A 27,664-nucleotide genomic window follows, 5' to 3' on the forward strand; every position below is an offset into this window, starting at 1 on the left:
CATGTCACGTTCATAAGCTATTGTGAATTGATTGAATGCTCTCGACCAATCAGATTTTTCATAGTGAGTCTGATGTATAATAGTAATAATTATATGAAAGTCTAATATTTAAGTTGCCCCCCCTAAAAAAATCCGCTTTTCACATTGGTATACATTGAAGGGTGGCCGTACGCACAAGCACTGATGGTTTACCAAAGGTTCTTTCCGATGGTGCTCCGCGTGCGCCTTTTCGGTGCGCGGATCTCCGCTAGAAAGACGGGCACAAGACGAATAATGCGTATCGTGGCCGTCTTTAAAATAGACGAGTTTCTATTATAATAACGGCCAATCTGGAAGTTATTATCATTGTCACTTCCGTCCATGATAGTCAAGTTATTTCACAACAAAGAGGTTACAATCTGTACGGGATATACCTACCTATAATTTGGTTCTACCACTTCGATTCTTACTGTCACTGACTCCGGAGGGGTAGCAGATCTCGTTGCTACCTGAGTATACTCGCCTTCTTGGAGTAGGATGCCGTCTGACAATCTGTCTCTGTACACCTCCGTACAACCATCTCTTGTCTTCAAAACAAACCTATACCGAAAAATTCGCAAAAACAGAAGCGATATACTGTTATTAACTTCTCAATGTCATAATGATTTCATTTCTGTGTATTTAATCAAAAGGGAAGAGCGCAACACTTGTATGTCTCGCTCTTCGATTGTTAGGGACATGTACACATCTGAAAATCCCCCAAATTAGCCTCCAAGCTAAGTTTAAGTACAATACTGAAAATACAAATATTGTCTATTGGCACCAAAATACTGCTGAGTTGTTGATGGAAAACGATCATTTGGTTGGGTCTTCTAGCAAGTGTTCGTCTTTCAATAGATATTTTAAACTTCGGATGTATCACCTAACGTAGAGAATTGCGCAGTGATTCAAGGTTTTTTTTCTTCATGACATAGCTATGCTCTATGTCAATACTTGCCGTAAGATTACTGCGATTTTCTCCAGGCCTTGACTGTAGACCAAACGTATAGTGCGATCCTGGAACATCATCTTCCACCTTCTACCAAACCTTTCAAATACAGGGGATGCCAAGGCAAACGTTTCCACAACGACAGACACCTCTCCTAGTCTCCAACGCATGACTGCTGTTTTTTCGCCAACGCGGCAGGGAACCACATCCAACATTCCCTACAACCGATCGCATATAACTTTTGTTAATTTGTGTGTTGGGAGCTTGACATCAAATGATGTGGTTAAAAGGCAAAGAGAACATGGTATAAAATTCTTTTGATTGATTGTAACCTGAAATACGGGACATCGAAAGCAGTTACACGTCGTCGTTAATTACTCTGGAACACTCAGTTACATAATGAACATAGTAAAGAATATACAGTATCTAGGGGTATTCGTAACTTACTTTGTTTGCTCTCCACAACAAATTTTCTCTTTCTCTACGGAGGAGCCGGAAATGCAGGGCTATCTTTTCCTGGTTATGCTCTTCCCTCTCGTGTCTCCGTATAATTTGACCACAGCCAACTATCGGACACATCACAGCAACGTTAGGGCAAACCAAGCTGTGAGATGGCAACCAATCCCTTTGAGAGAAGTGAAGTATAAATTACCTTCAATCGTAGGAGAACGCGTTCTAATTTTGTTCAGATTGGGTGACAAATTTCTTTCCATTGAAAACCAAAATAGCCTCCCCAAAAATTCATTTTGTTGTTTGCAGGGGCTCCCTTGCGTGCATTCTCGCACGCGTATTGATGACAGTCTCTTTTATTGTCACATTCTTAGTTTTCTAGCTTGGAACCCTACGGAAACAAACAGGCTAAGCGACTCAGTGTCGAACGCACTTTATGAATCCGAGATTAATCTAGTAAATTGGTATATTTTATCGTCAAATAACATTGATTCATTTGAAATGGGATATATGTCAATTGTGCTAAATGCCAAGTGATTGGTCTTAGTTTTCAAAACATAGAATTATGAAAAGACCAAAGCTTTAATTACGTTTATGCTGGACTAAAAAACGTCATTATCGGCAGTTTGTTACATTAAAAAAAGGGTGACCGCATTGATGTAAAAATCGACCTTGCGTTTCTTCTACTGATACACCACTGTGTCCACCATTATCAACGTCACCAAGCTATGCAACGCCTTTTTCATATTCAGCACGGATTTATTATATCCTCACTTCAACACCAATGACCTTATGCTACACCTTTGAAAGACAGCCATTCCTCTATCTGGGGCCCGGACAGATTGAAATTGTGTTTCTTAAGGACGTTCGCGCGCATTGCTACTACGCCTTTTTTCGCGCATGTCAAGCACAGGTCTTGCATCGCAGACCACCAAAACAAAACAGGCATGGCATCGAGCTACACCCAGGTTATCTCGGAAATGCCACGCAAGGACGTGCCAGTGAGAAAATACAATCGCTATGAGAACTTCGCAGCGATTTTACTCTCTTGAATGTTCGGTGACCCCCATTTCTCTTTCCGTAAATCAGTTCCTTTCCTGACTTCGTCAATTTGAACAAAAAACAAAAAAAATCTGTATGTAAGAAGTTACAGATATTTCGCCTTTTGCGCTCTCGTGCGACCGAAGTTTTCTGTCATTGACTAATATGTATCGCTTTTTAAGGTCTATTTTACCTCAGAAAAAGATATCAGCTTCAAAAGTTAATTTAGTTATGTTGAATTGAGTACGTTTACCTGATCTAAATTTCACTCATCTAGGTTTTTTTTGTTGCTGTCAGTTGTAAAGCTAAGATCATCTTAAAATAACGCAATCTTCTAAAAATGCACCTTATCTCGAAAATGAGCCATATTTTTTTCCCTTTTCGCAAAAGTAGATCATTGCTTTTCTGCTTGGCAAGTTTAAAAAAAAATCTGTACGTGGGAACATTTTGGGTGCGAACGTCCTTAACAGCGGGGGAAGCTATGGTGTCAACTATTACCAATATACCTTATTATAAGAAATGAACGCTCCATGAAATTAACGCGAATCTTTAACACTCGAGTTAATTTTGTTGAGCGTTAATTTCCGCGACGTTAATTAAGTGCAGCGTTAATTTCCGCGCTCTTAATTTCCAGTATCTTAACCCCAATTTTGGAAACTGTCCAGACATTCTTGACACCTAAAAAACATTAACTACAAGCTTTCTTTCTTTCCATTTACCCTTTGTTTTTCATCTTTCACGAAAGCTAGGGCAAGGGTTTACAATATTTCGAGTTCATCTTCATCGTTGTCGCTATCAGAAGTGATGTCAATATCTTCTCTTTTGATTTCGCGTATTTAATCGCGTTAATTTCCTTTAATATGAAATTCTACCTCCTCTTTCGCGTTAATTTTCTTTATTCGAAAGTCGTTTTCCATTAAATTAGCGTTAATTTCCAATACCTTAATTTCATGGAGCGTTAATTTCCTATAAGTAGATATACCGGTAGTAGCAGTTTTATTTGCAGTTCCGATAACATTTTTTGGTCTGACGAGGGGGGGCCTTTTAACAATTAACATCTGGTAACATTTTCTAATATCATGATCCTATAATGGTTATGATGAAATTAAACTCGAAATAAGTTCCTCTCAGTGAAAGGCAAAATTGTCGCGTGCTGCCTTTTAGCGTAACTGGAAGTCGGCACAACTTCTTGACATATCTCGTGCAATAATAAAATGTCTGTATCGGCTTTTGTTAAATGCAATTTGTTCTGAAATATGACAATCTACATCGGTTGACTAAGAGAATAAAAGAGTGAGGAATAATCAGAATTGCCAAAAGGTTGTTTTTATCTGCGACTACTTTACAGCGCGAACCTATGAATCCGAGCAATGACAATATCCTCGCCCACCACGTTCAGAACATTTTGTGAGAGACAAAGGTTTATAATATAAGCAGCCGTGGTCAAAATTTCAAAAAAAAATTAAGAAACATCTAAACCCTCGCGTTTAACCGGAAGTGCACTCGGCGGCAACTGAAGATATATGACTTGTTGAAGTTCATAAGTGTTTGAAACTCTCTTATGTGTTGGTGAACCTTTTTAGCTTCCTTTTTTTTTACTGAAAGGGAATGGTTTATACTTTGTCTTGGGTTTATGTTTGAAGAAATTCACACTGATCATTGTAAAATTAGTGAGAGCCACGTCATTCCTCTCACCACGTGGTGAGCTGTGAACTATTAACACAGGCTCGGAAAATATAATATTATTAGTTTTTTGTCCTTTGCCGGCAATCCTTACAGATATATACGCCTTAAATAAGGTATATCAAGATGAAAAAAACTTACCGCTTCACTAGTTCTCCGCAATTTAACGAACAAGGCGCTTTCTTCAGAGGACATGCGTTCTCCCTGTGTTCCTCTATTTCTCCTCGGTAAACCAATTGCCCACAATCACACTCCGTTTTTCTATGCGGGCAGACTTCATCGTGAAGATCATCACCGCGTTTCACCCTTTGCTTGCATGCCTTGCATATGACTTTAAGGTCATTGCACTGCCGAACGTGCTGTTTGGCGGTGTCGAGAGGGAATGATACGTTGCACCACCGACAACTACCCTCCAAGGTAGACAGCATGCTGTTGGCCTTTCGATTAGGGTAAATGGCATTGACGGTTTGCCTACACAACTGGCAAGATGATGCCCTTGTCGACTCCTTCATCTCCTCAACACAAAAACCGCAGAAACTGTGGCCACACGGTATAACAATCTGCGCATCCAGTAATGGATTCTTACTGTAATTGAATGAGAGCTTGCTAATTAAGAAATGCATACACGGTTTTGCAAGAAATCATATATCGTTGTTTATCATAATGATACTAACCAAATATCGCATCTAAATTCCACTCCTAAACTTTCGGGAAACTCTACGTGTTCAAAAACATTCTTCGATGGAGAATCCATTTCCAAATTTACTCTCGTAACTCCCAATCTACAATTGATGGATCTAATAGGCGTGTTTGAAAAAAGCGTGTTCAACAACCTGGGAGGCGGGTGGAAGAGGTGGGCCTGGAATCGATTAGGTGCATAAATCAGTGAAGGGGATCGAAAATTAATTTTCCTCTTTTAATCGTAGATACGCGAAGCGTATAAACGACTGTCGTTAGGGATCAGAATAAGCAAATTTGTCACTCACTCAGATGTATACTAATCGATAAGTCAACGACCATTATAGATTTTTTACAAGATATGCCAATTTGTCACTCAGTCATTTGAATTCATATCGCTATGGCAACGATCAATAACTGAGGCTCACAGCATTATAGGGTACAATGCAGTGCGAGAAGTTTGAAGAAAGTTGAAAGACGTTTGAAGAACGTTGGGTGTCGGCCGCAAGTCGTCGAAAATGGACCTGATGGACCTGGGTGGTGAAATTTTTTGATCAGTGGAGGGATGAGCGAAATGAGGCGGTAGTTAAACTGAGCTATCGAGGGAAGACTTTATATGATATGATAGGTAGCATTCAAACGTTTTTATGAGTGAAATGTAAGCGAAATTTAAAGTTTGCATTCTGCTTTGAATTTTCAAATGAAAGACATAGCTGGACAAGGAATAGGTGCAGTTGTCAACAGGGCTACTTTTATTACGGAGACACAAGAAAACTATGTATGGGAAAACGGGTTTTTAGGCAGCGAGAACGGGGAGCCACTTTGCTATACTTTGGTCTGGGTTTTTAGCATTCAGTTTGCTCTGGGGACTGGGCAGGAACATAGGAATTTGAGATTTAAAAATTCACAGTTAATTTTTCGACGGGACGAAAGGATCGAGAATTCTTACAGTATATGGAAGATATTAGAAAAACTACTAAAACTACTATTTTTCCATTTGCGTATCAAAAGAATAGTTGTTTGGGCAAAAATTTTCACTAAAAAAAAAGTTACTGGGCGAAAGCAATAACAATCGGTGGTGAATTACTGCCAAAGCGGTTTATATCAAGCCATGACCAGCTGCAGTACTAAAAATATTGCCGCAAGCAAGCTGCAATAATAAAAATATTGCAGTGCAGTCAGCGCACTGCAATATTAAGCGGTTTAGCTCGTTCAGGATTACCCCTGGTATTGAGTTCCCTGATAACAAAAAGGACCGCCTCCGTTTTCCTCAGAAACTTGGATTACACTGAATATGTATCTCTTCTCAGGATGAAATCGTCGATATATTGCTGAGAGAAAACAATATTATGGTATGAGGATCAGTAATTATTAGCAAATAAGCACGGCCTGCTTTTGATATATCAGGGAGGTTCTGCCATGGTAACAAAGCCGGTATGCTCACATTGCGAAGCACAGGTACTAGCCTCTTTCTGCAAAGAATCAAGCATTTCTGATAAAAATTGGCAAATATCTGTTTACAGCATATTTAACCAAAATTTCGGTTGCGTTTTTGACAACATCAATTTGCAAATTTGCTTATTTAAAAAACTTGAATAACTTTGGAATAGAATATAGTGAACAGCATCCACCTTCTCGTACAGACTACATGTTTATGTCCTAAAATGGCTTACCTTGGAAAGCTGCGAATTTTGTCGTAGTAGCACTTTAATATTGCTTATCTTGTCCCGCTTAACAAAATAAAGTTTTCAGAATAATTCACGAACTGATGTGCTTTTGAAACTCTCTATGACCCTATTTTCGAATTTTTTTTCCTATATTACAGTACTATAATACTTTGTTGAATGTCACTTCGTACTGACATCAGCGATCTTAGCGACTACAAGTACGGGGTTTCTGTACTGAGTACACGCATTAGGTTAAAAAAGCGAAAATTTTCGAAATGCTCGTGGCTAGAACTGAGAATTCGTGCTCGTAAACGTCCGCGTACTCCAATCTGAATGTCGCTATTATTTTAAATAAATTAGAAGGCTGGTCCACAATCGGATTAACTATTTTTGACATAAAGGTCGAGAGGTGGTACAATTCTGAAAATCTGTAATTTAAGGAGAGGTTTGTATGGTGAGTATTTTCTGTGGCGCCTCCTCCTTTAGAATATTGTTTATTATCTATAGTATTTCAAACACATCACCCTGCACCTATCTATTATACTACGCAAGTGAATAGTGCTTTTGGCGCGTCAGTGTCATTTGCGAGAGATTAGCAAGGTGCATGTTGATCTCCGAGTAGCTGAAGTGATGAGTTTCATAACAAAATAATGTTAAGTTACATGGGTGGCTTCTACCAAGAATTTTACAATGATGTATGTTCTCATGATGTTGGAAAACGGTTCCACTAGTAAAGGCCCAACCCCTTAAAACGGCTTCCAGTCACTTTTTACTCTCGAACCGATTAACTGAAGTATACTCGCTGCCAATAAATTTGAATGCGCAGTATCACAATAATGACTTCATCCGTTCAAAGAGTGCAAATTTAATTTTCATCATGTGCAATGTGTGAGTTCTTGTAGGCTCTAAAGCCGTATCATCGCATTCGAAGAAGAGTACGCTGACAGTAAGAGATTACAACTTATTAAGCTTTCAGTACTGCCGTTTGGTGTATCGTGTATACTTATAGTAATCTCGGATTATTGAAATGTTCTCGACAGTCACTTTGAAAGCTAAGGATTAGGGTAGCGTGGGACCGAAATTCGGGGGTACAACTTGCTGAGAGAATTGATTTCGGAGAAAAGCCATCCAAACGAGATTGTACTGATTTCTATTTTTGGGATGTAATAACATTAGAGAACTTGGGTTTTTAACTATTCGCTCCCTTAATCTCAACAAACAAATATCAAACTATAATATCTTTTAAGTGTTGGTACATGATACCAGACAAGTGAATAGTGCTTTTTTGGGCGCTCTAACTCGTGAACTCAGGAGTGATTCTCAAAGTAATATTCACCTCCGACCAGCATTAGAGGAAAAAGAGGCCTCATGTTTATCTTCTTTACCAAACTAACTTTTTCGTATGTTAGATATAAACTCAAACAATTATTCCCCTCTGTGTCGGTGAAAGTGATCATACTGTATACCTAGCCGCTTCGTGACTGGGCAAATATGTATCCTTATTCATTTTCCCCTGCGGTGAATGATGCTCAATTATTTCTAAAGAGCGATTTTCAGGGACTATATGTCGTAAAAATACACAGAGGAAATCTCTCAGACCAATCACGATTGAGGAACAAAACGCGAAAAACTAAGCAGTATCATTGTATACAAAAAAACCCGCTTTCAAGAACGTAGATTTGAATAACCTGTTGGTAAGATGTCCATTGTCCTTTTTTGACCCCTTAATAAGTAGATTGCTACTATGAACAAAATAAATGTCTTCTATTGTTCTTCAAGTCTTTGAAAATGTGTTTGCTAAACGCCTGAGTTGCAAAATACCTTCGATTATTTTTATTCAAAGGATTTTTACTGACTTTGAATGAAAGTTTTGGATTCCACGGTCGGCCATTACTCACGTTATTAACTCACCGATTTGACATCAGAAGGTTGCACGTAGGGCAAAGAGATGTCATTTACTCACCAATAAACGTGTCTTTGAAATCAATGTTTAAATCTTGGGTCACTTGCTTTTTACTTAACAAAGTTTTGACATCCAACGAAAAGACGAATAGATTTTTGGTCACAGCAGCACTTTAAAAGCATGTTTCAGCCTACCGGTTGTTATATTGAGAACTTCTGTCAAACACTGTTCTGTGTATGTTGAATAGCTTTGAGCAAACCTCGGAAATGGCCAATGTGCTTAGATTAAAGGGTTTTAGAAAACAGTCCATGGGCGTAGCCAGGATTTTTCAAAGGGGGGGGGGGGGGGTCACACTATGTCAAACAGAGTGTACTCGCGTTTTCGCAACCTGAATATTGTAGGTTGTTTGAGTAAAAAACGGCTTACAAAGGGGGGGTCACGGGCACCCCAGGACCCCCCCCCCCTGGCTACGCCCTTGCAGTCTTAAGAAAATACGCGCGCTAATTGGTTAAAAATCGACTGAGTTTCTATAGATTTTACTCCGTCTAATGCCAGACGATTGTACTCATCAATCGTTGTTTTCTAAAAGAAATAGAAATAATGTACTCCGTGTTTCCATCGAGTTATAGAAACACTCGTCAAAGTTTGGGAGAACTCGAAAAAGCTGTGGAAACATTTGCCCGCGGCTTGTGGCGCGACCTCCAGCCATTGCACACTATGGCTGATGGCTCAGCCAATCAGATTACAGCATTCACTTTAGTATACTAGTAGAATTCTCCTAAAACTCCATAGAAACACGGTACAGTGAAGGGCCCAGTTCTCGGCCACTTATTTGTTCAACGTTTCTTTTTCTCGCAACAAATGAATCTTAATAAAAAGCAATTGCTTCTGAAGGTAACTTGACTCCTTGTCTTTCGTCCTGCCGAGTTTTGAGTTTACAGCTACTATATACTGTGAGCACATCGAGGTGACACGAAGGTAGGTGAATTTGGTTTCCCCGAAAACTTATTTACGGCTACTCGAATTACATGGTGTAATGCAAGCTTTTATGTTATCCTTAAAGAAGGCCCAAATGAGTCAATTCTTAGCATAAAGAATGTAGAGTGATAAAGCTATCTGTTAAATATAAACTTTTGCTGGCCCGTTTTATTATTTGACCTACATTCACTCCTTAATATTTCCTTAGTACTTTTGCGTATTTGCCTATTCTCGACCACCCTGCTCGCCGTCGACAACACTCAAAAGTGCTCATAGCTTTGTATGGAGTTTTCTTGTCAAATCAGTTGTAAAAGTAAAGCTGTAATTGCATGGCATATCCCGACAGTAGATATGAATTAAAACTATGAGTTCTCACTTCGAACCCTGTTTTGAAATACCCTACCTTCTTTACCTTCGCTCGACTGCATTTAAGAGAAAAACTAGGTGTGCAAGAAATTTCCTTTCCTTTCCCGTTTTCGTGTAAATGTGAAAGAAGTTTTGCATTTTTCGGTGACGTGAAGTCGCTGAACCGTTGTCTTGATTATTTGCCGGGCGTAAACAGTTAAAATGTCTCCATGGGATAATCGCTCGATGCTGCGATGCTACGGACGCCCAAGTTTTTGTGAGTGGATTTTGGATCTTTCACTACAGGAAAAAAAAAAAGTGTGACACTGTTGAACTCCTACAATTTCCAGCGTTACCATGGCCATCATGAACTAAAAAGCTTATGTGACGTCAGACTGACATTGCCCGACACCGTGAAGAAATATAACAAGTGCAATAGGAGGATGGACGATCACATTCAGTGTGGCTTTTCATTGATACATGGCTTTTGAAATGGAATTGGGAAAGGAGAAGGGACATTTTTCTTAAAACAGTTTGAAGGATGAGACCACGTTCTTTTTTAGATCCTTCCACGAACTCCTCTTAAACAGTGAATGATGAACAAAAAAAGCCGAGCTTGCCACGCCTCAATGAAGTGAAGCGAAGTGATACTATTAGTCTATTCCCTCGGGACTTTTCAGGAATAATTTACAATGCTTTATGCGGGTTTTTATTATTATTATTATTATTATTATTATTATTATTATTATTATTATTATTATTATTATTATTATTATTATTGTCTTTTTTCACATTTCGCAACTTACTTTTGTTGAATACTCAGCCGGCGAATTTTCGTTTTTGATAAATTCAAGAAGAAAACTATCACCTATCACATATCCCGTACTTTGGGTGACCGCTGCGGCAGCACTGGAGATCATACAACCAACTTCTCCCACTCCACCCGCTAAGCTAAGCCATGACTTAGTGTACTAAGCTACAGTCATTACCTTGCACTCAGTGTACGGCTCCAAAAGCATTTTTACACCATTTATATATAAATACTACAACTTCTACTGTCCAACTTTTCTGCACCTCAGAATATGTTTACCATGTACCTATCACTAGTAAACCGCGCAGTTACGGAGAATGGGAATAGCAGCCACCAACGCAGAGAACTTGTAGGGATTGATATTTCGTTCTTTTGTCTTTTGTATTATAGCAACGAAATACTGTCCAACTCATTTCAGCAGTTCAGCAATTTCTCAATCTAATAAAAAAAAACCCGGAAAATTCGGGTCCTCGTTGAATATTCTCCATCACGAGAACTTGTGACAATTTCATATCTCAGTACGACCATGTAACATTACGCTATAACCAACGAAATACTAAATCATTTCACTAAAGGCATCGAAAGGCGCGATTTTTATATGTAACAATAACAACAGTGATCCTTTGACATGTGACGTGTTATTTTCACGCGTGAAGATATCATGTTTTCGTGCGAAAGCTCTCTCGGTGTTTCACTAGTCTATACAGTAGAATCTGGTCATGTACACATCACCGGCCATTACTTGGTGCGGTTACGACCGTTCAGCTTTAAGCGCTCTGGAGCAGGGAGTAAGTGACTTTGAGGGGGGGGGATGTTCCCTTTTCCCTAAGATCTTTGTCATTGTTCCCTTGTTTCCGTGTACACCGAAATCCTTTGGAGGAACTCATTCTTAATCTGCATTGTCAAGTCAATGACTTTCTCCTCGATTCAGTCAGTTTCTGAGGGCCTATCTCTCAGAACCACACCAATTGAATGAGAGGCCGTTAATTGGCATTACAGTGGGTTTCATTCACGCATATCAGGAGTGGCGCAGTGGTGAGAGCACTCGCCTCCCCCCAAAGTGGCCCGGGTTCGATTCCCAGACTCGGCGTCATATGTGGGTTGAGTTTGTTGGTTCTCTACTCTGCACCGAGAGGTTTTCTCCGGGTACTCCGGTTCCCCTCTCCTCGAAAACCGACATTTGACTTGATTTACTTTCATTGTTCATTACAGTTTACAGTGTCCCCAATTAGCGCTCCATTGCTACAAAGACTACACACTTAAATAAAGTTCCTTTCCTTTTGTAGAAATTAATTGAACAGCTGGAAACAACAGAACTGACAATTGCGACAGTCAAATCCTTTAATAAAAAAGCACAGCAGCTGCTCATTTTTAACAGCACATTACTGAACCTGTGAAGTTATGAAAATCAAGAAATAGCATAGGTATTTGATAAAGAAACTCCTCAGAAATGTAACATTTTTGTTTTGGGTTTTCTACGAGGCTTGAACTTGTTTCAAACTTGCAGCCATTGCCGGACATTCTTGTTTCTAGTATGTTGCAAACGGTTAAGGTCTGCGACTACAAGGGATAGTAGTGAGACAGTATGGCAGTTACGTTATCAAAAACCGCATCCAACCCTCTCCAGTCTCGCCACATTTGCTCTTCAAGGAAATCCTGTAAGTCCTCCAACTTTATACCTTTCTCTCTTTTAATATGGTACTTAAGGCGTGCCCACGCTGCTTCCGACTCTTGCGTGTGAATTCCTGTCAATGGGTCTACAAAGTTATTCTGGTGCACGACTGTCCTGTGAACGGTAACATTAGGGACATGCAGGTGCAAGTTCCTGTATGCAGGCCAGTCATCCGTGTGCACTTGTGACCCAGGCAAGAGGACTCTTTGTAGAATCTGGGTAAGTGTTCCTCTGTTTCTTCTCCGCACCACTTTAAAGTAACCGCGACATGGGCTATGCTCGGTTGAAACTACTCCAAATACCCAAGCGTCATTTCTCGCCCTCCGTCCTCGTTGGTACTGCACAATGAATAATAAAATCAAGCAGACAGTATTTTATAATTGACAAATCAGCAAACAAGTGCCGGTAGGCCAACACGATTGCTATATTATTTATTTTAATAACAACTATAAATGAAAGGAATGCGTTTAATATGTTTAATATGTTGCACATAATTACTTCAAGTTGGCGCCTAGATAGTAATCATTCGAGAACGCAATTAGTACTGAGAGATACATTTAAAATCTGATTTTATATCTCGACTTACTTTGGACTTGTGCTTGAATTGGCTTTCGTCGCACTTCACAACATGCACATTGCCACCGAATGGGATTATTGGCCTGTCCTCGAGATCTCTCTTGCAGAAATGCCTTAGTACCGCATACACTTTTCCAACCGTGTTCTTTGTTAGTCCAACCATCCGAGAGGCTGCACTTCGCAGCTCGCGTAGAGCCCAAAGATATACTGTAATTAGGAGTTTTCCTAATGGGATTCTTGGAAATTCGGCGAAAAAACTCCCTTCTCTCAATGACTTTTTGCGGCGACACGTTGGACATCTCCTTCAAAGATAATTGTTAACAAAACAAACGATCATAAAGTAGTATATTATTTGTGTAAATTTTGTTAGGTCAGAGACAAAGTCGTAAAGGTCACGAACAGAATTGCTGTTTTGTATTTGGAAGCCGCTCTAAATTGCATGCCTCCTATTGACAATGGAAATGAGGAGTCAGGGTGGTTTAGTGGTCATCGACCATGCCTCCCACCTCTGTGACCCGGGTTCAACTCTGTCTCGGGTCGTATGTGGGATGAGTTTAAGTCGATCTCAATCTGACTCCAAGGGTTTTTCTCCGAGTCCTCTGGTGTTCCTCCTCAAAATCGACTCCCGGCCTATTCCATCAGGCTGCGGTGCTGTGCTCCGAGATCATACATGGGTCGTGTTCAGGGGCCGAGCGCCTAGCCGGCAACACAGCTCCTTCGTTCTGACCTCGTTGGGCTGCGTCGTTACGGCATTTTGTGACTGCGATTAGCAGTGACAATTATTATCGTAGCCATACATTTCGAACTCGGAGTCTTTTCCTGGATCGCGAATGGAATCCCTTACACGTTTAACACGTTTTGGATTCTGTCGGGAGTAGATCGACAAAGTATCATAAGGGAGTTGAGGTTATCTCACCACAAATATCCATCGACGTGATTCTGATCTCTTTGCGCTACTTCCATTGCTTGATTGCACTGGCTACATCTTAAAGGGTTACCTAATAAATTTTGGCCCTGAAGCCATCGAATCATTTCGAGAATAGGACCATTACAAATAGCTGTTAATTCAATGAGGTTCATTTTCGCAATTTTATACTTCTTCTTAGTGTCCGGTGCTGCGTTTCAGGTACTCCGAAATCAATTGCTTGCGGCATACAAAGAAAGGTTTTATGACCTATCACGCAACACCGGCAGGGGTTTTGTTATATCACACAGTTTTCACCCTCTTGTTCAGTTTCAATTAAAGTTCAAGTTTTTAATAGGCTGGCTTGCAAATAGCGAAAAGCTAATAGCGGCAAGACAAACTGTACAAAGAGTTATTTAGGGCGTTTTTTTAAAGGAATAAATGATTATAACATACATTGATTTTTAGAATTTACGCGTTTTGTATTACGGTCGTACAATTCACTCGTTTTTCTTGCTGCAATTTTAAAACAAGAAACCATGTCTATTCAAACTTATAAAACTTCCAGGCCTTACATTTTCACGTTTAATGAACCGTTCATGTCTTGCGTTGTTAGTTTGTTTTTTCCTTAGCAAGTGTTCTGAAAAACATAACCTTTAAGTAGTAGTTACTCCATCAATACATGGCCGGAGAGATCGTAAGTAATGAAAAAGGCGAATGATTTCTTCAGTGGGATTTTACCTTGGTGAAATCTCCCACCGTAGCAACACTTTTTGCAATACTCGTGAAAAAGTATTTCCCGGTGGCGTCACGATGGCGTCACAGAGAATTAACGCGTTTTGTGTTAAGGTGGCAGAGTTTACTCATTGTTCTTGCTGCAATTTTAAAGACAAGACACCATGTCTATTCCAACCTAAACTACAACCTTCCCCCATGCCTTGCGTTGTTTGTTTGTTTTTTCCTTAACAAGTTTTCATAACCTTTAACTAAGTAGTAGTTAGCATCAAGAAAAAAAAAAGCATTCATAAAAAGAAAAATCAATACATGGCCGGAGAGATTGTAAGAAATGAAAAAGGCGAATGATTTATTTTCCGGGATTTAATTAGGTGAACTCTCCCACTGTGACAACACTTTTTGCAAGACTCGTGAAAAAGTATTTCCCGGTGGCGTCGCGGTGGCGTCACAGAAAATTGAAATTTTACATGGAATTTCTGTGGAGGTAAACAATTGGAGTAATAAGGAAAGGTTACATTTTTTTTATACAAACGTTGGCCGTGTAGCACTTATATTTTAAACAGAGTTAACTGAATAGAGTGTAATGTGAAGTGCTAGATTTCAATCCCATATGAACCATGTGAGCGTTAGCCCTACAGATGGAAATGGGCCCACACATGGACAGAGAAAAACTCTGACCAGGGTGGGAATTGAACCCACGACCTTCGGGTTAGATCTCCGCCGCTCTACCGACTGAGCAACAAGGTCAGACGGGAGCAGGCCGTGGGAAGTGAAGATGTTAAAGTCACGGCATTGAACATGTACTAGTACAAGGAAAGGTTACGTTTTTTTTATACAAAGGTTGGCCGTGTAACACTTATATTTTAAAAAGAGTTAACTGAATAGAGTGTAATGTGAAGTGCTAAATTTCAATCCCATATGAACATGGGATTGAAATCTAGCACTTCACATTGCACTCTATTCAGTTAATTGGAGTAATAGACTACCATTACAAAAGCCTCACTCGCTCTCCACCCGTCGATTTAAGGCACAAAGATTTTTTGAACGTGTGTATTCTTTATTTTCGACGACGTCAGAAGGAGCGATTTAACGGAAGCCCTCCATGGAAGGTTACAATAATCCTAATGTTGACAGGAAAACAATTACCCTCTTATGAACAGGATGTGGTACACGTTATCAACGGGTTAAAGAAATGGGAAAACAATCGTCCCTCTACAGTTACAAGGGAGCGCGTTGCGTAATGGTTAAGATCATAGAAATACTCTGACAATATCATGTACTGAAATAAACCGTACTACATATGAAACCTATCTATACTAAATTAAGCGTATTCGTTCTCAATGAACAGATAACAACATCTCTCTTAGCTTGCTATATTAATATTTTGGGTTTCCTCCTATGTTAGCGGCGGCGGCGTTCTTTTGAGAAAGAGGTGTTCCTTATTTCTTTAGTGGCGTGGTTCTTGACATTTCACAGACAATTTTGGTATTATCTTGTTCATTATTTGCGACTTTTTAAAACAGGTATCCAGTTCTCTCCGATTTCATTCATCTACTGAAACGTCTCTGCACGCGGTGTTCTCTTTTTTCACTTTGTAGCAAATTGCCAACATGTCGTCCAACAACAATAGAAATTATAGGACTCGGTCTAGGTCGGTGAAACGTTGTTTTACTTTATTACGCTTTTGTGACACGTTAAGGGTTCCTCGCGCAAACGTACAGAGAACACTTGAAAGTAGTGGACGATCGAAGGAGCTGGAATTCGCTAATAACGCCACCACCGAAGCAACTCAGGAGATGCTACTTCACTCCTTCGAGCAGTTTCTAACCAGAGAAGAAGCCCACAGGTAAAAAGGCTGATGAAAATTCTAGCTAGTAAGCTATATATGTCTTGTTGAAGTTAAAGTGCTATTTTTAATGTTTGTAGACTCAAGTTTTACCGTACCGTCAGTGGATCCACGCTCTTAACTCTAGCTGGATCGTGGATTGACGTGTGCGGCGAGACGCTGAAGCATATGTACAGAAACCGCACCAAGGTGTTCATGAGAATCGATCAAGGCAAGATCATATGTTCTTATACCAAGTATTTTAATCACTTTTGTTTCCTGGAGTATGAAAGATAATGAGGGCAGGATAAGACAGGCGAGCACGTAATGGCAACTATGATGAAAAAATGCGTGCGACAGAGACCCTTAACTTGCAATCTTCTTTCAGCTGCAACGATAACTAACGGCGATGGTACGGACAGAGATGGTTCTCTGCGTGACAAAGGGGAAAGTTCTAGGAGAACCGAGCAAGGTTTGTGGAGTCACTTTTTATGTAATTATACATCATAGGCGGCATCTCGTGCATACCACAGACAGGAAAATAATATGTATGGATTCATAGCAGTCTCATTGAAAGTAGTCGAACCGCTTCTTTTTTACACTTTTATTGTAAATATGATTGTATCTTATCGCTTTTTCCCGCGCACCGCGCTATCTTTTCGTCTCTTCCCAGGTCTCCCTCGCCAGCGATCACCATCGCGCGCAGTCTGACCTTTGCTCGTGGCAGCGGGGATTTTAGACAAATTTTATAACAAAACTAAGTTCTATTTGAAATCTTATTATGTTCATTTTCATGAACATACTGCCTTTTAAACTTACTGCCTTTTCTCTTAATTTATAGATGAGAATGCAACGAGAACTGCTAATGTTGAACAAGATCGACCCCCAAGTGATGGTAAAAGCAAATGACTTGCGGAAGTTTAAACACGAAACATTATCAGTAATATTAGTATATCTTAACATTAGTTCAAATGTATTTGTTTGTAATTGCGGAATGGGACAGTACGAATCGATGATGACTCAAGTGCAATGTTGGTTTAAGCCGGTAGGGTGTCTACTATTGTTCGTGCGCACACTTTCTGCGCATCTCGCAATTATAGGATTTCCTATGGGTGGTGCTTATTAATACAGGGTAAATTTTTCCGCGGTTCAGAACTTAGCAAGTGCTCTTAATTTCCAGAAAAACCATTTGGGGTAAACCATGCATGCTTCAGAGATAATCAAGCTGTAATTTGGAATAGAACGCTATGCAATGTTGTTGATTAGTTACATTCGAAAAAGGCGTGGATACCCCCGATTTTCATCGCGGATTTCAATAACACTTGTTAAGATCTGCCTATCCCACATATTCAGTAAATCATGCGAAACTACCTTTGAATGAGTATGAGCCGTCGTTAATTGAAGTCAAACATCCATTTTGGTGAACTTTGATGCAATTCCCCACAATTTAATGCTTTTTAACCCTTTAACTCTCGATAGTGCCACTTATAGATTTTACTCTGTCTAATGCCAGACGATTGTACTCATCAATGGGGAACCCCACGGGGCTGAAAGGGTTAACAACAGCTGGATTCACTCAAAAACTATGTCCCCATTAATTAACCCTTTAACTCCCAATAGTGTCACTTATAGATTTTACTCTGTCTAACGCCAGACGATTTTACTTGTCAATGGGGAACCCCACGGGGCTGAAAGGGTTAAAGTCAAAGGCACTCCATGCATGGTACCCTAACCTACCTTGACATGGTGCAGCATTAATCTTGAATGTCATGGGGAAAACTGTAATCTATTAGGGGCTGTTTGGCACACTATGACACTTTGGCACTACAGATGGCTCTTAAATACCCTCCCCATGATGTTGTCTTCCTCTTTTTATGTGTATGCAGATGGTTTTCCACACCATGATGAAGACAGTGGTTTGCTGGCCCTTGAAAATGCCTGGCAATCAATAGGTTTGTATGATCATCTTGTAACCTATGCAAACCCAAGACTCTAATAATTAGTGTATATAATTAATCAATAGACTTCGCAATCCAAAACAATTAAACAAAGACAATGTTTTAAAAGCCACATGCAACCCTTCAGAATAATGAAGCAACTGCAAAGTCTCAAGGAGATGTAAAGACAGTCAAATACATATATATTTGAAAACTGTTGGATAAATAAGATATTTTATTTCCTTTTAATCAATAAATGTTAACAGTAGAAATCAGCGACGATGAGGACCCCAGGTCAGCTGTGCCCAGAGGAAACACAGAAAGGTCAAATGGACCAAGGATAAGTGTTCCTGGTGAGACTTTTTTAGGTTTGAGAGGCTTCTTAATTAAAAGCTAAATTCATTTTCACGAAAATGGTATGCAGAAAACCAAGGCTCTTGCTTATTTGGAAAACTATGTTACAATTACATATGTAGCCGGCCAATGTTAACAAAGTACCGACTGTGTTGTCTCCCCTGACCTTCCCCTATCTACCTCCATTACTTCTTGTAGCTACCATAAGCAATAATCTTATTGTCATAGTTGCACGAAGCAATGTAAAGAAAATTAAAACTTTATTAAATATTAATATCCTAAATACAGTAGGGTATCAAATCAAGCCTAATAGCACACAGTCTTAGGGTTTAATATTTCCCTGTTTCGACCAAGGGTGATTTATATGATATTATACTGGTCATTTACTTTCTTCATAAACACAAATTATTTTCAGGTGCTTCTGAGCTCTCGTCAACACCTATCTGTGGGCATCGTGTGCGAGGAGTCGAACGTATGTCTTGGTAAAATGATAACAAAATGATAGTAATTATTATAATAAAAATAATAACAACAATGATGGTTGCAATACCAATAAAAACAAGATTAACATTACATTATTTATTTAAAAGTATTCAACAAAGGAGATGTGTGTGTTAAGAATGTGGTAGTAATATTAACTATTATTCTGTAACAAAGAGGCTATAATAGTGGTAGATATTTGGCTTTCTGTCAACCAGGAAGGTCATAATCCATTATTCTCTAGCAACCAATTAGTGAACATGTCAATACCCACTGACAGTGAAATATCTGGTAATATGTCAGCACAAGTGGGCAATATTATTTGAATTACAATTTTTGTCATTAGAGGGTCATTACACTGCCTCCAATGTAATATCATTTGATCATCAAAATCACTTTTGAATTAATGAAATGATATCCTGGTTCCAGTTAACATGAGATGATGGAAGTGGGCAATAATAATTAACCTTTGACTCAGAATAAAACTGATTTCCTTTATCAAAAGTTATACAATTATGTGATAATTATTATTAGTATAGTATTTTACATCTTTTCAGATGCAAGATTGGATGCTGAAACCTTTGTGAGTCGCTTATTTGGTAAGTATGGTGTAGCACCATTATGAGAGTTCACTATAAATTATCAAATTTTCTTAATGGCAATTGAATATCAAGATTCTTGTTGCTACTTTACAGTTGTTGTGAAAAGAACTTGTTAGCTCTCACTATGACCAAGAAAAAGTGTGCACAGTGATGTACATTTACTTAAAGTGGGAATTAACAAAAGGTTAACTGACAGTGTGCAATCAGTGTATGCAGCAATATACCTATATAACGGTTTCGCCTGATACTTGTGCAGATAAAGTTATTGATGTGCCCATGACAACACATACTTGTATGGGGGACACGTGGGAGAAAACTGCAGTTCAGGGTGAGTAACATATCTCAGGCACATATGGCAATAAAACAATTACTCATAAGTTAATTTTAATTATACACTTTTGAGGAGCAATTAACTGCCACCTAATACACTAAAGGGAGGCGCATTGACCTCATGGCTAGAGTGCTCTACTCCAGATTGAGTGGTCCGGGTTCGGGTCTAGTGGCCGGGGACATTGTGTTGAGTTCTTGGGCAAGTCATTTTACTTTCACAGTGCCTCTCTTCACGCAGGTGTATAAATGGGTACCAGCATATTTTAACCCTGGGCTGGAATAGCATTCCATCCAGGGGAAAGGTGAAATACTCCTAGTCACTTCATGCTACAGAAACCAGAGATGAGTGCCGACCTGATGGGTCACTACGCTCGTATCAGACTGAACCTTTATACACCTAATACACCAAACCATTAGATGTTGCTGTTTTTATTCTTAGTCTTGAAAGCCCTCCTACTCAAAGAGCACCCCCAGAGGAAAAAAAAAAAAAGAAGAAAAGAAAGATATCTCTGATCAATGTGGACCACTCTTTTACTGCACTATTTAGATGTGTGTACATGTACCTTTACTTTGAGAATTTTTTAGACTACTCCAAAAGCAATAACAATGTCTATATATACATATGTAATTTGCCCAAAGGTGTAGGCATTTACCTTCTCTGTCAGCCAGAGGACAAGAATAACAAAACCTTCTGACTGTCCTGATTAATTGGTTGAGTTAGTTCAGAACACCTGTTGTCTACCTGTAAGGAATTGTTTAGTCTAAGAACAAATAGATCACTGTGATCACCGAATTCCAGCTATTGGAGTGACGCCTACATTACCTTAATTGGTTGGCTTGGTGGGAGAGACCTTAAAATAGTCTGTCGATACAAAGAGTTATGTTTATTGAGGATTACCGGTAGTCTCTTTATCTATAGGTGTAAGACACCTGATCTCGACCTTGCCCAACCAACAGAATTGTGTATATGAGGCTGTTTTAAAAAAAAGGCATAATCTGTTGATTTCTCATTTATTTGATTTGTTAATGCCTGCAGCTATAATAGGCCATTTTACAGTTGTTTGCTCAGCGACCAAGCCTATGAATGGCTGCGAGGCTGCCGGTGACCTTGCATTGATACAGACCTCACTGCTTTTATCATGTAAATTGTGTTGTTGTAACGCTAATTAGTCCATATTAACATTACAAAAGCACGAAGGTTTGTATCAAAACAGGGTCACCGGCAGCCTCGCTTCCATTGTTAGGCCTGGTAACTTAGCCACAACTGTAAAATGGTCTAATCTTCTGACATGTTACCACTTTTGAATAATATGGTAAATTGGGCTATAAGACCTTACTGGCTCCCTTGTGAGTTGATTTCCTCAATAATAATAATAATAGTAATAATAATAATAATAATAATAATAATAATAATAATGATAAGTTCACAGTATTAATAATTATTGTTTTTCTATCAAAGTGGGAGAAGTAGAAGAGGAACCTGATTTGCTGACTGCTGCTGAACTTGGTATTGTACATGCAGTTATTATTCTAACGTACTAAATGATTAATGCAAGTGTTGAGTTGAAGATTGTCCCTTTTTTTCATAAGACAACAATAAGTATGAAAAAGAAGGAAAAGGAAAAAGACAATGTCTACCGGAATTTATTTGCAGATGCAAGGAGTGGAGCATCATTCGATGCTTGTGTTCTCAAGAGATTTTTGGCTGCTAACAGAGTTCCCCAGCGACTGCCAGTGTTGTGCCTTACACCATCAGAGGTAATCACAAGGAATATAATAGTAATACTGTCAATTTTGTGGTCGGCTTGACCCTTTTCAGAGTTTTCAAGTAATATAAAATTTGGCATTACAAAATCAAGTATAATTATTTGTTCCTCTGTCTTCACACAAAGTCTTGCTTTTAATGGCAGAAAATGAAATTAATGTCTGCTTTTAATTGTAACGAATAAAAGATAATCATAAAAAAGATTATCAATCAATTTATGCTATTATATGATATAGTTGCAACTTCAGAGCTACAGTGATGTCACTCCAGTCTGTATCATCAGGTACAGATTAACCAGCCAAGCATTAGAGGCCTTAAGGTAAATGTGTGCATGCACTTCTATAAGGGTCTATTTGACCAGACTTTGGGGGACCCTGAGCTCATTTTTGCCCATTCAGAAAGGGTTTGGCAATCCAAACACGGAATCTTGTTCATCTTGCTAGCGTGCAGAGCCAGCCACATAAGGATAAGGGGTAAGATGGAATCCCTACATGGGTGCACTTTGAAAAGGAAATGAAATGTACGAGGGGCCAACAAATTAGGAAGTTGGGAGACACAATAATATTACAATGCAGTGATGGACTGTGATATCTCAAAATTAAAAATCTCATGACCAGCCAGATCAGGGACGCACCCATCCAATTCAATGGAGTCAATAGAGAATTAATTTAATAACATTGTTTCATGGAATTGAAAAGGTTCTTTCCAAAACTGCTTGAATGTACATGTCAATGGATGCATGTCATAATTTCTTTCATCATTGTTAAAAAAGAGAGGGAAAGAAGAAGAAAATAATGGTATCAATTCAGTATAAATTTGTATTAAAAGCTAAACTTCGAATATCAAATTTCCAGCATTTTCATTGGCCCACAGGCTGTAAGTTAATATACGTAGTGCCCCTGATATTGTCCAATAATGCATAAGCAATAAAGCGAGCTGAAAACACTATTGCAGTTCTGAGAAAATAATGGCCAACAAAAGCATTTTCATGGCCATTGTGTGCCAAATAAGATCAACATGATATGGAATGGTTTTTGGTCTTGGAGTTTTGAAGAAAACAATTATTATGCTACTCGCCCGATGTTCGTGCTCGATATAAAATAATTATATCTTCCTACACAGCATGCTCTCATCAAATAATTAAATATACAGGAAAAAACCACAATTTTTTTTATGTAATATTCAACAACTGCAGGACACTAATGACATCTGAAGAGGCCATAAGAGCTCTGGAAAAGTGCAATGTTCATTTTTCTTTGATGGGCTCTGATTTCGACTTGGAAGGTATTTAAATGCAAAAGTAACATAACTAATGATACATGTTACTATTCTGACACCTGTTGGTAGACAGTACGTAAGGAGTTGTCTCATACATCTGGATAGTGCTATAGAGCTATATGCCGCGTAAATCACTATCCAATAAAAAAAGTCATAGCGAAAACATTTGTGCTATCCAATGGATAGTGCTATATCCGGTGGATAGCATTATCCATCTTTTGAGTAACTTGGCCCTTGCTGCAAGTTTATGCCTGTATTCCTATTTTTTGAAACTCAGTTAACTTGAATATTTTTGGGTACAGTCTTTCATGTATCCTTTTCTTAGTGATGCACTATCATGTAACATCTGAAAGAAAGCAAACGACAAAAAACCATACTCTCTTTCTACAAAGTTATTATTATAATTGATTATTATCATTAAAGGTTACTAAGCTAGCAAAGATCTATGATTCTAACACTTTCAGGAAGAAATGTCGCAGTATTGTTTACAAAAATTGCAATAATTCTATTAGTAATATTCTTGAAAGGTCGGGGGGCAATACTGCTCAGTATTGAATGAACAGTAACTGATGGTGATAATAAGGACAAAATAAAGAAAAAAAAAAGATCATTTGTGGTAACATTCCAGTTTTTAGCTTAGTCAAGACTGACTTCTCAATTTTTTCTGTGTTTCATTTTAATAGTGTGTGGAAAAGAAAAGTTGCTGGTAAACAGTGGCCACCTTGATGCCCGCATCTTACAGCCAACAATGTCATCCACAAGATTGGTTGTCGGAGACATAATAGAAGGTGAGGCCCACTACCAAACCACCTTAACCTTATTATTATGCCTTTGAAAGCAATCCAGTCAGTTGAAGTTGTTAAGTGCTGCTATTCCTTGGTAGGAAACACAGAGGACCTAGCCACCAACCTTACTGCTGCAGTGGAGGATGCTATTCAGGCATCAAGTATTGTAAGATCACAGAGGTTAGATCGTCTTGTTATTTTCATATATAGAGAGTCACAAACTTTAAGTTAGTTTTAAACTTCATTGTTTCATTCGTCCACCCCCAGTTTTTTTCCTCTTACTTTAACCCTTCTGTTATCCTGTCCATCTCCTATGATCACTTCGGTCATTCACATCGAGAGCAAATACAAAAGACGCAATTGAAATTAATAAAATTATTATATGGCTAGTGTTTCTGGTCAATATACGCACACTCTGATTGGCTAAGAACAGCTATAAGCACTGAGGGAGCATTATTCTCCCGTAATGCCAACGGGCCAATTATGAATAACCGGTATGCAAATCATTATTTTTCTTCTTTAGAACCGTTCTGTAAGCTATAATTAATAACAAATAACTTTTTTTGTGACCATTGGGTTGTTACAGCAAAATATGAAACCCTGGCAGAGCTGTAATGACTTTGCTGTTGCTCTGTCAATATGGCCAGGCCTGAGTTTAAGATTTTGCCTGAATGACTTCACTCTCGGTTAGTGATTAGTTCTTAAAATTAAAAATGCTAGTGATGTAAATGGAATGCTTAGCATAATCGTTGGAGAAAAAATGCATTGGAATAGACATTAGTCAGGAGGGACAATAATGAAGTGCATAGAATCTACATTTATTATTAGTATGACAACATTGCCTAGCAATAGAATTTAATATTCATGCACCAAACCATATGAACTCCTCTAATAAAAGGTATTTCAATGAACTGCAGAGAGCTCTTGCAGCAACAGCGAGAGTTGAAACAGAGGCAGGACAAAGAATATTCAGAGCTATTGGTAAGGGCATGTGTAATAGAGCAATCGTACATGTAAGGTATGTACCCCCACCTCCTTCCTTTTTTCATTCATGTCACAAGAGAACATCCCCAAACCCAAAAAAGAAAACACTTTTTGTTATATCAAAGTGCAGTGAAAATGCTGAGGCCTAGTTGCATTTAAATATTTTAGGAAAGGGAAAACGTGAGAACACAACAGGACCAGCAACAACAAGTACTGGTAAAAATAAATGTTACAGCATTTATCTCCTTTTACTAGCTCATTGCATAACATTTTGCATATACTGATTTCTGAAGGGTGACATGAAAGTCCCCAAAGACCCTTCCGTGGAGCCTATGAAGTCTTGAGTTAAGACTAGACTTGAGTCTGTATCTACATGTAGTTTACACTAACGTCAGGTCTTTTAGGTAACTTTGAAAGTCTTTTGACGTTGGTAGGGCTGATATTGTTCTGATGGGTCTTTACTTTCAAGTCACCCATTTCAATGCAAGAACAAAATTAACAAGAAAACCGTTTTTTTTTTTACAGAACATTACATTTTCTTGATTTAGGCAAAATGTGATTTGAAATGTGAAGGATAATTATTATGTAGTGATGACAACATTGATTTACAGTAGTGCCTTATTTCTTTGCAAGAAAATTATTTTAAGTTGCGTTTGTTTCATGAGACATTAATGTTAATTTTTCAGGAGAATTCAGAAAGTGAATTGGATAGGACGGTACAAGATACGGAACAGGTCTTGCATTCTTTTTAGATAAACAGTATCTCTTGTAGAGATTCTGGGCATAAAATAGTATTTTTTTTCCTGACAGAGGAGTGTTGTAACGTAACATGACAACACAACCACGGCCTTTTTTTGCAGCCAAAGCAAATGTCTAACTCAGACCAAATAGATAGATACATATATATATATATATATATACACAATATGTAGACAGTGTGCCCACCCGGTTGTCACCATAATGGCTTCATGGCAACTCCTGAACTTGGGCACAGGATGTACGATATACAAGTGGGCAGATGGAGCTGGATTGAGTGGTCTTGAACATTTAATGCTACTCGGAGTTTCATGCTTCTTGGGAAGCAACATATATATTTCCAATAACAGTAGCAATGTTCTACAGTGTTGTGATGCAATATAGCTCCTCAGTAGGGCCTGGTAAATAAGTGGTGTAAGGTTATTTTTTTTTATAGGTAAGACAGAAGAGACTTCGTTTCTTGGAAAAAGAGGTAAGGAACATTCTGGGGAATTTTAAGAGAACGTCCATTAAGTAACGCGTGACAGTCTACTATCCCACATAACAAAACGTTGTAATTACTGTAAAATGCAGGGAATTCAACTTGTTATGGCTAAATCAGTGCTCTTTTTTCACTATTTCAAGTTAACTTACATACACCAGAATCAGCATATATTGAAACGAGAACCAAAAAAAGAATTAATTTTTGGGCCACGTTTGGTTGTATAAGGTTAAATGGAGATATGACTTTATTTTCTCCAGGTTGAACAGTCAAAACGTCCACGAGAGGACATTTATGGCAATGACAATGATGAAGATAGCAGCAGAATAGTAAGTGCCCATCATACGTTCTGTCTATTACAGAAGGTTCTCACCTGACGTAACAGCAGCCATATTGGTGCACAGAACAATAGAGAAAAAAAGTCTTTTGGGAATTTGACTTTATTATCATGCAAAACATGAGCCATAATCTGCTATTGTTTTGTGCACCAGCATGGTCGTCTCATCACGTGACTGAAAACCATTTATATTCTTTTGCTTTGCTCAGCGTTCTGTCTCTCCAGCATTCGCTACCCTTACCAACGGACTCACGCTGCTCGGTAACAACATGTTTTAAACATAAAGTAACCTCCTGCTTTGGTTTTCAAGCCAATATTCAGCCATAATGATAACAGTTTACTATACGGGCTTTAATTGTTCATGAGTCAGGATAGGGGTTAAGGGGTTCGTATTAATTTTCATTACTTTTGTTTTCCAGGTAACATTCCCAGGCATCAACAGGGACAACATTGCCAGTCAATAATTATTATTAAAATTAATATTTATTTACTATCAGTGATAAGAATATTCCCAGTTACAACTCCTGGTGTTCTAAGAACACGAAGAACTGGGCATGGGACAATAAACTTACACGAGTTTGTCCTCTGAAAGATGCAATTCAGGGGGCATAGGAAGGGCCCTATATACAGCTTTCATGAATTCACTGTTTCCTTGTTTTAAGGTGTAAACGAAGATGGCTCAGTTTTTGTAAACGAGCTCATACTCGGACTCGAGTTCAGTCTATTTGCCTTATGTTGCATTTCATTCTCTCGAATCAAGCCTTCCTGGTGTTTAGGAAATACCGGTAATGTGAAAATAGAGAAAACATGTTTTTAATTGTTTTTTAGCTAGAAATGATGATCCACGGGTACTATTTGTGTATGCTTTGATGGAATAGTTTTGCTAATAAGCGCATGACTTGTTCTAATATAAAAAATAGTTAATTTTCTGATACCAAGGTTTTCATCTCGCTAATCTTTTCGTTGGATGCAAAAAACAAAAATAAAACTTCTAATAATAAATACGTGAATCAGCAAAACATGTTAAAGAAGATAAATAAACCTTGGGATACAAGAGTGCTAGTCAAGTTTGCTTCAATAACATTCCTTGAGGGCAACCCGTATAAAGGAATGCCCTTTCCACTGCAAATGGCGAGGTTCATTGCCGGAGCCAAATGACAATTAAGAGATATTAATATTAAACTGCATTTGAGTGATTCAAAACATCATCCAACCATTTCTTAGTGTTGCTCGTTGGGGTTGCCACGAAAGGCGTTACATTGAGGGGTTGATAAAGTCTTACATTCGGGGGTTAGAAACGCATTCAATTTATTCTTCCATTCAGGGATAAAAAACGTCTT

At 38.6% G+C, this 27,664-nt stretch overlaps 3 protein-coding genes across 3 annotated transcripts in view; 1 reads left to right on the forward strand and 2 right to left on the reverse strand.

The window, feature by feature from the left end:
* Positions 1-9,840, reverse strand: part of LOC138055501 (uncharacterized) — a 13,182-nt gene extending 3,342 nt beyond the window's left edge. Inside the window, exons 1-5 of the mRNA XM_068901421.1 lie at positions 9,771-9,840; positions 4,283-4,726; positions 1,415-1,592; positions 977-1,185; positions 418-579 (exon numbers count right to left, since the gene is read on the reverse strand). Of these exons, the coding sequence (XP_068757522.1) occupies positions 418-579; positions 977-1,185; positions 1,415-1,592; positions 4,283-4,653 (920 nt within the window). The 5' untranslated portion in view covers positions 4,654-4,726; positions 9,771-9,840. The remainder of the gene's footprint in view (positions 1-417; positions 580-976; positions 1,186-1,414; positions 1,593-4,282; positions 4,727-9,770) is intronic.
* A 2,243-nt stretch (positions 9,841-12,083) lies between these two features.
* LOC138057510 (uncharacterized) lies at positions 12,084-12,934 on the reverse strand. The gene is made up of 2 exons (XM_068903512.1): positions 12,782-12,934; positions 12,084-12,533 (listed from the first exon to the last, which is right to left on the reverse strand). Exons 1-2 carry the CDS (start codon positions 12,932-12,934, stop codon positions 12,084-12,086), a joined length of 603 nt encoding a protein of 200 aa, XP_068759613.1.
* Positions 12,935-17,356: 4,422 nt separating this feature from the next.
* LOC138057427 (uncharacterized) lies at positions 17,357-27,439 on the forward strand. Its single transcript, XM_068903454.1, has 18 exons — positions 17,357-17,367; positions 18,122-18,187; positions 18,442-18,525; positions 18,942-18,998; positions 19,564-19,605; positions 19,865-19,936; positions 21,398-21,445; positions 21,593-21,696; positions 21,940-22,022; positions 22,899-22,987; positions 23,665-23,769; positions 23,865-23,946; positions 24,684-24,747; positions 24,919-24,966; positions 25,437-25,484; positions 25,943-25,978; positions 26,248-26,316; positions 26,744-27,439. Exons 6-18 carry the CDS (start codon positions 19,885-19,887, stop codon positions 26,786-26,788), a joined length of 873 nt encoding a protein of 290 aa, XP_068759555.1. The 5' UTR covers positions 17,357-17,367; positions 18,122-18,187; positions 18,442-18,525; positions 18,942-18,998; positions 19,564-19,605; positions 19,865-19,884; the 3' UTR covers positions 26,789-27,439.
* Positions 27,440-27,664: the final 225 nt, after the last annotated feature.

The sequence above is a fragment of the Montipora capricornis genome, chromosome 7 (genome assembly GCF_036669925.1).
Source record: "Montipora capricornis isolate CH-2021 chromosome 7, ASM3666992v2, whole genome shotgun sequence".
Lineage (NCBI taxonomy): Eukaryota > Metazoa > Cnidaria > Anthozoa > Scleractinia > Acroporidae > Montipora > Montipora capricornis.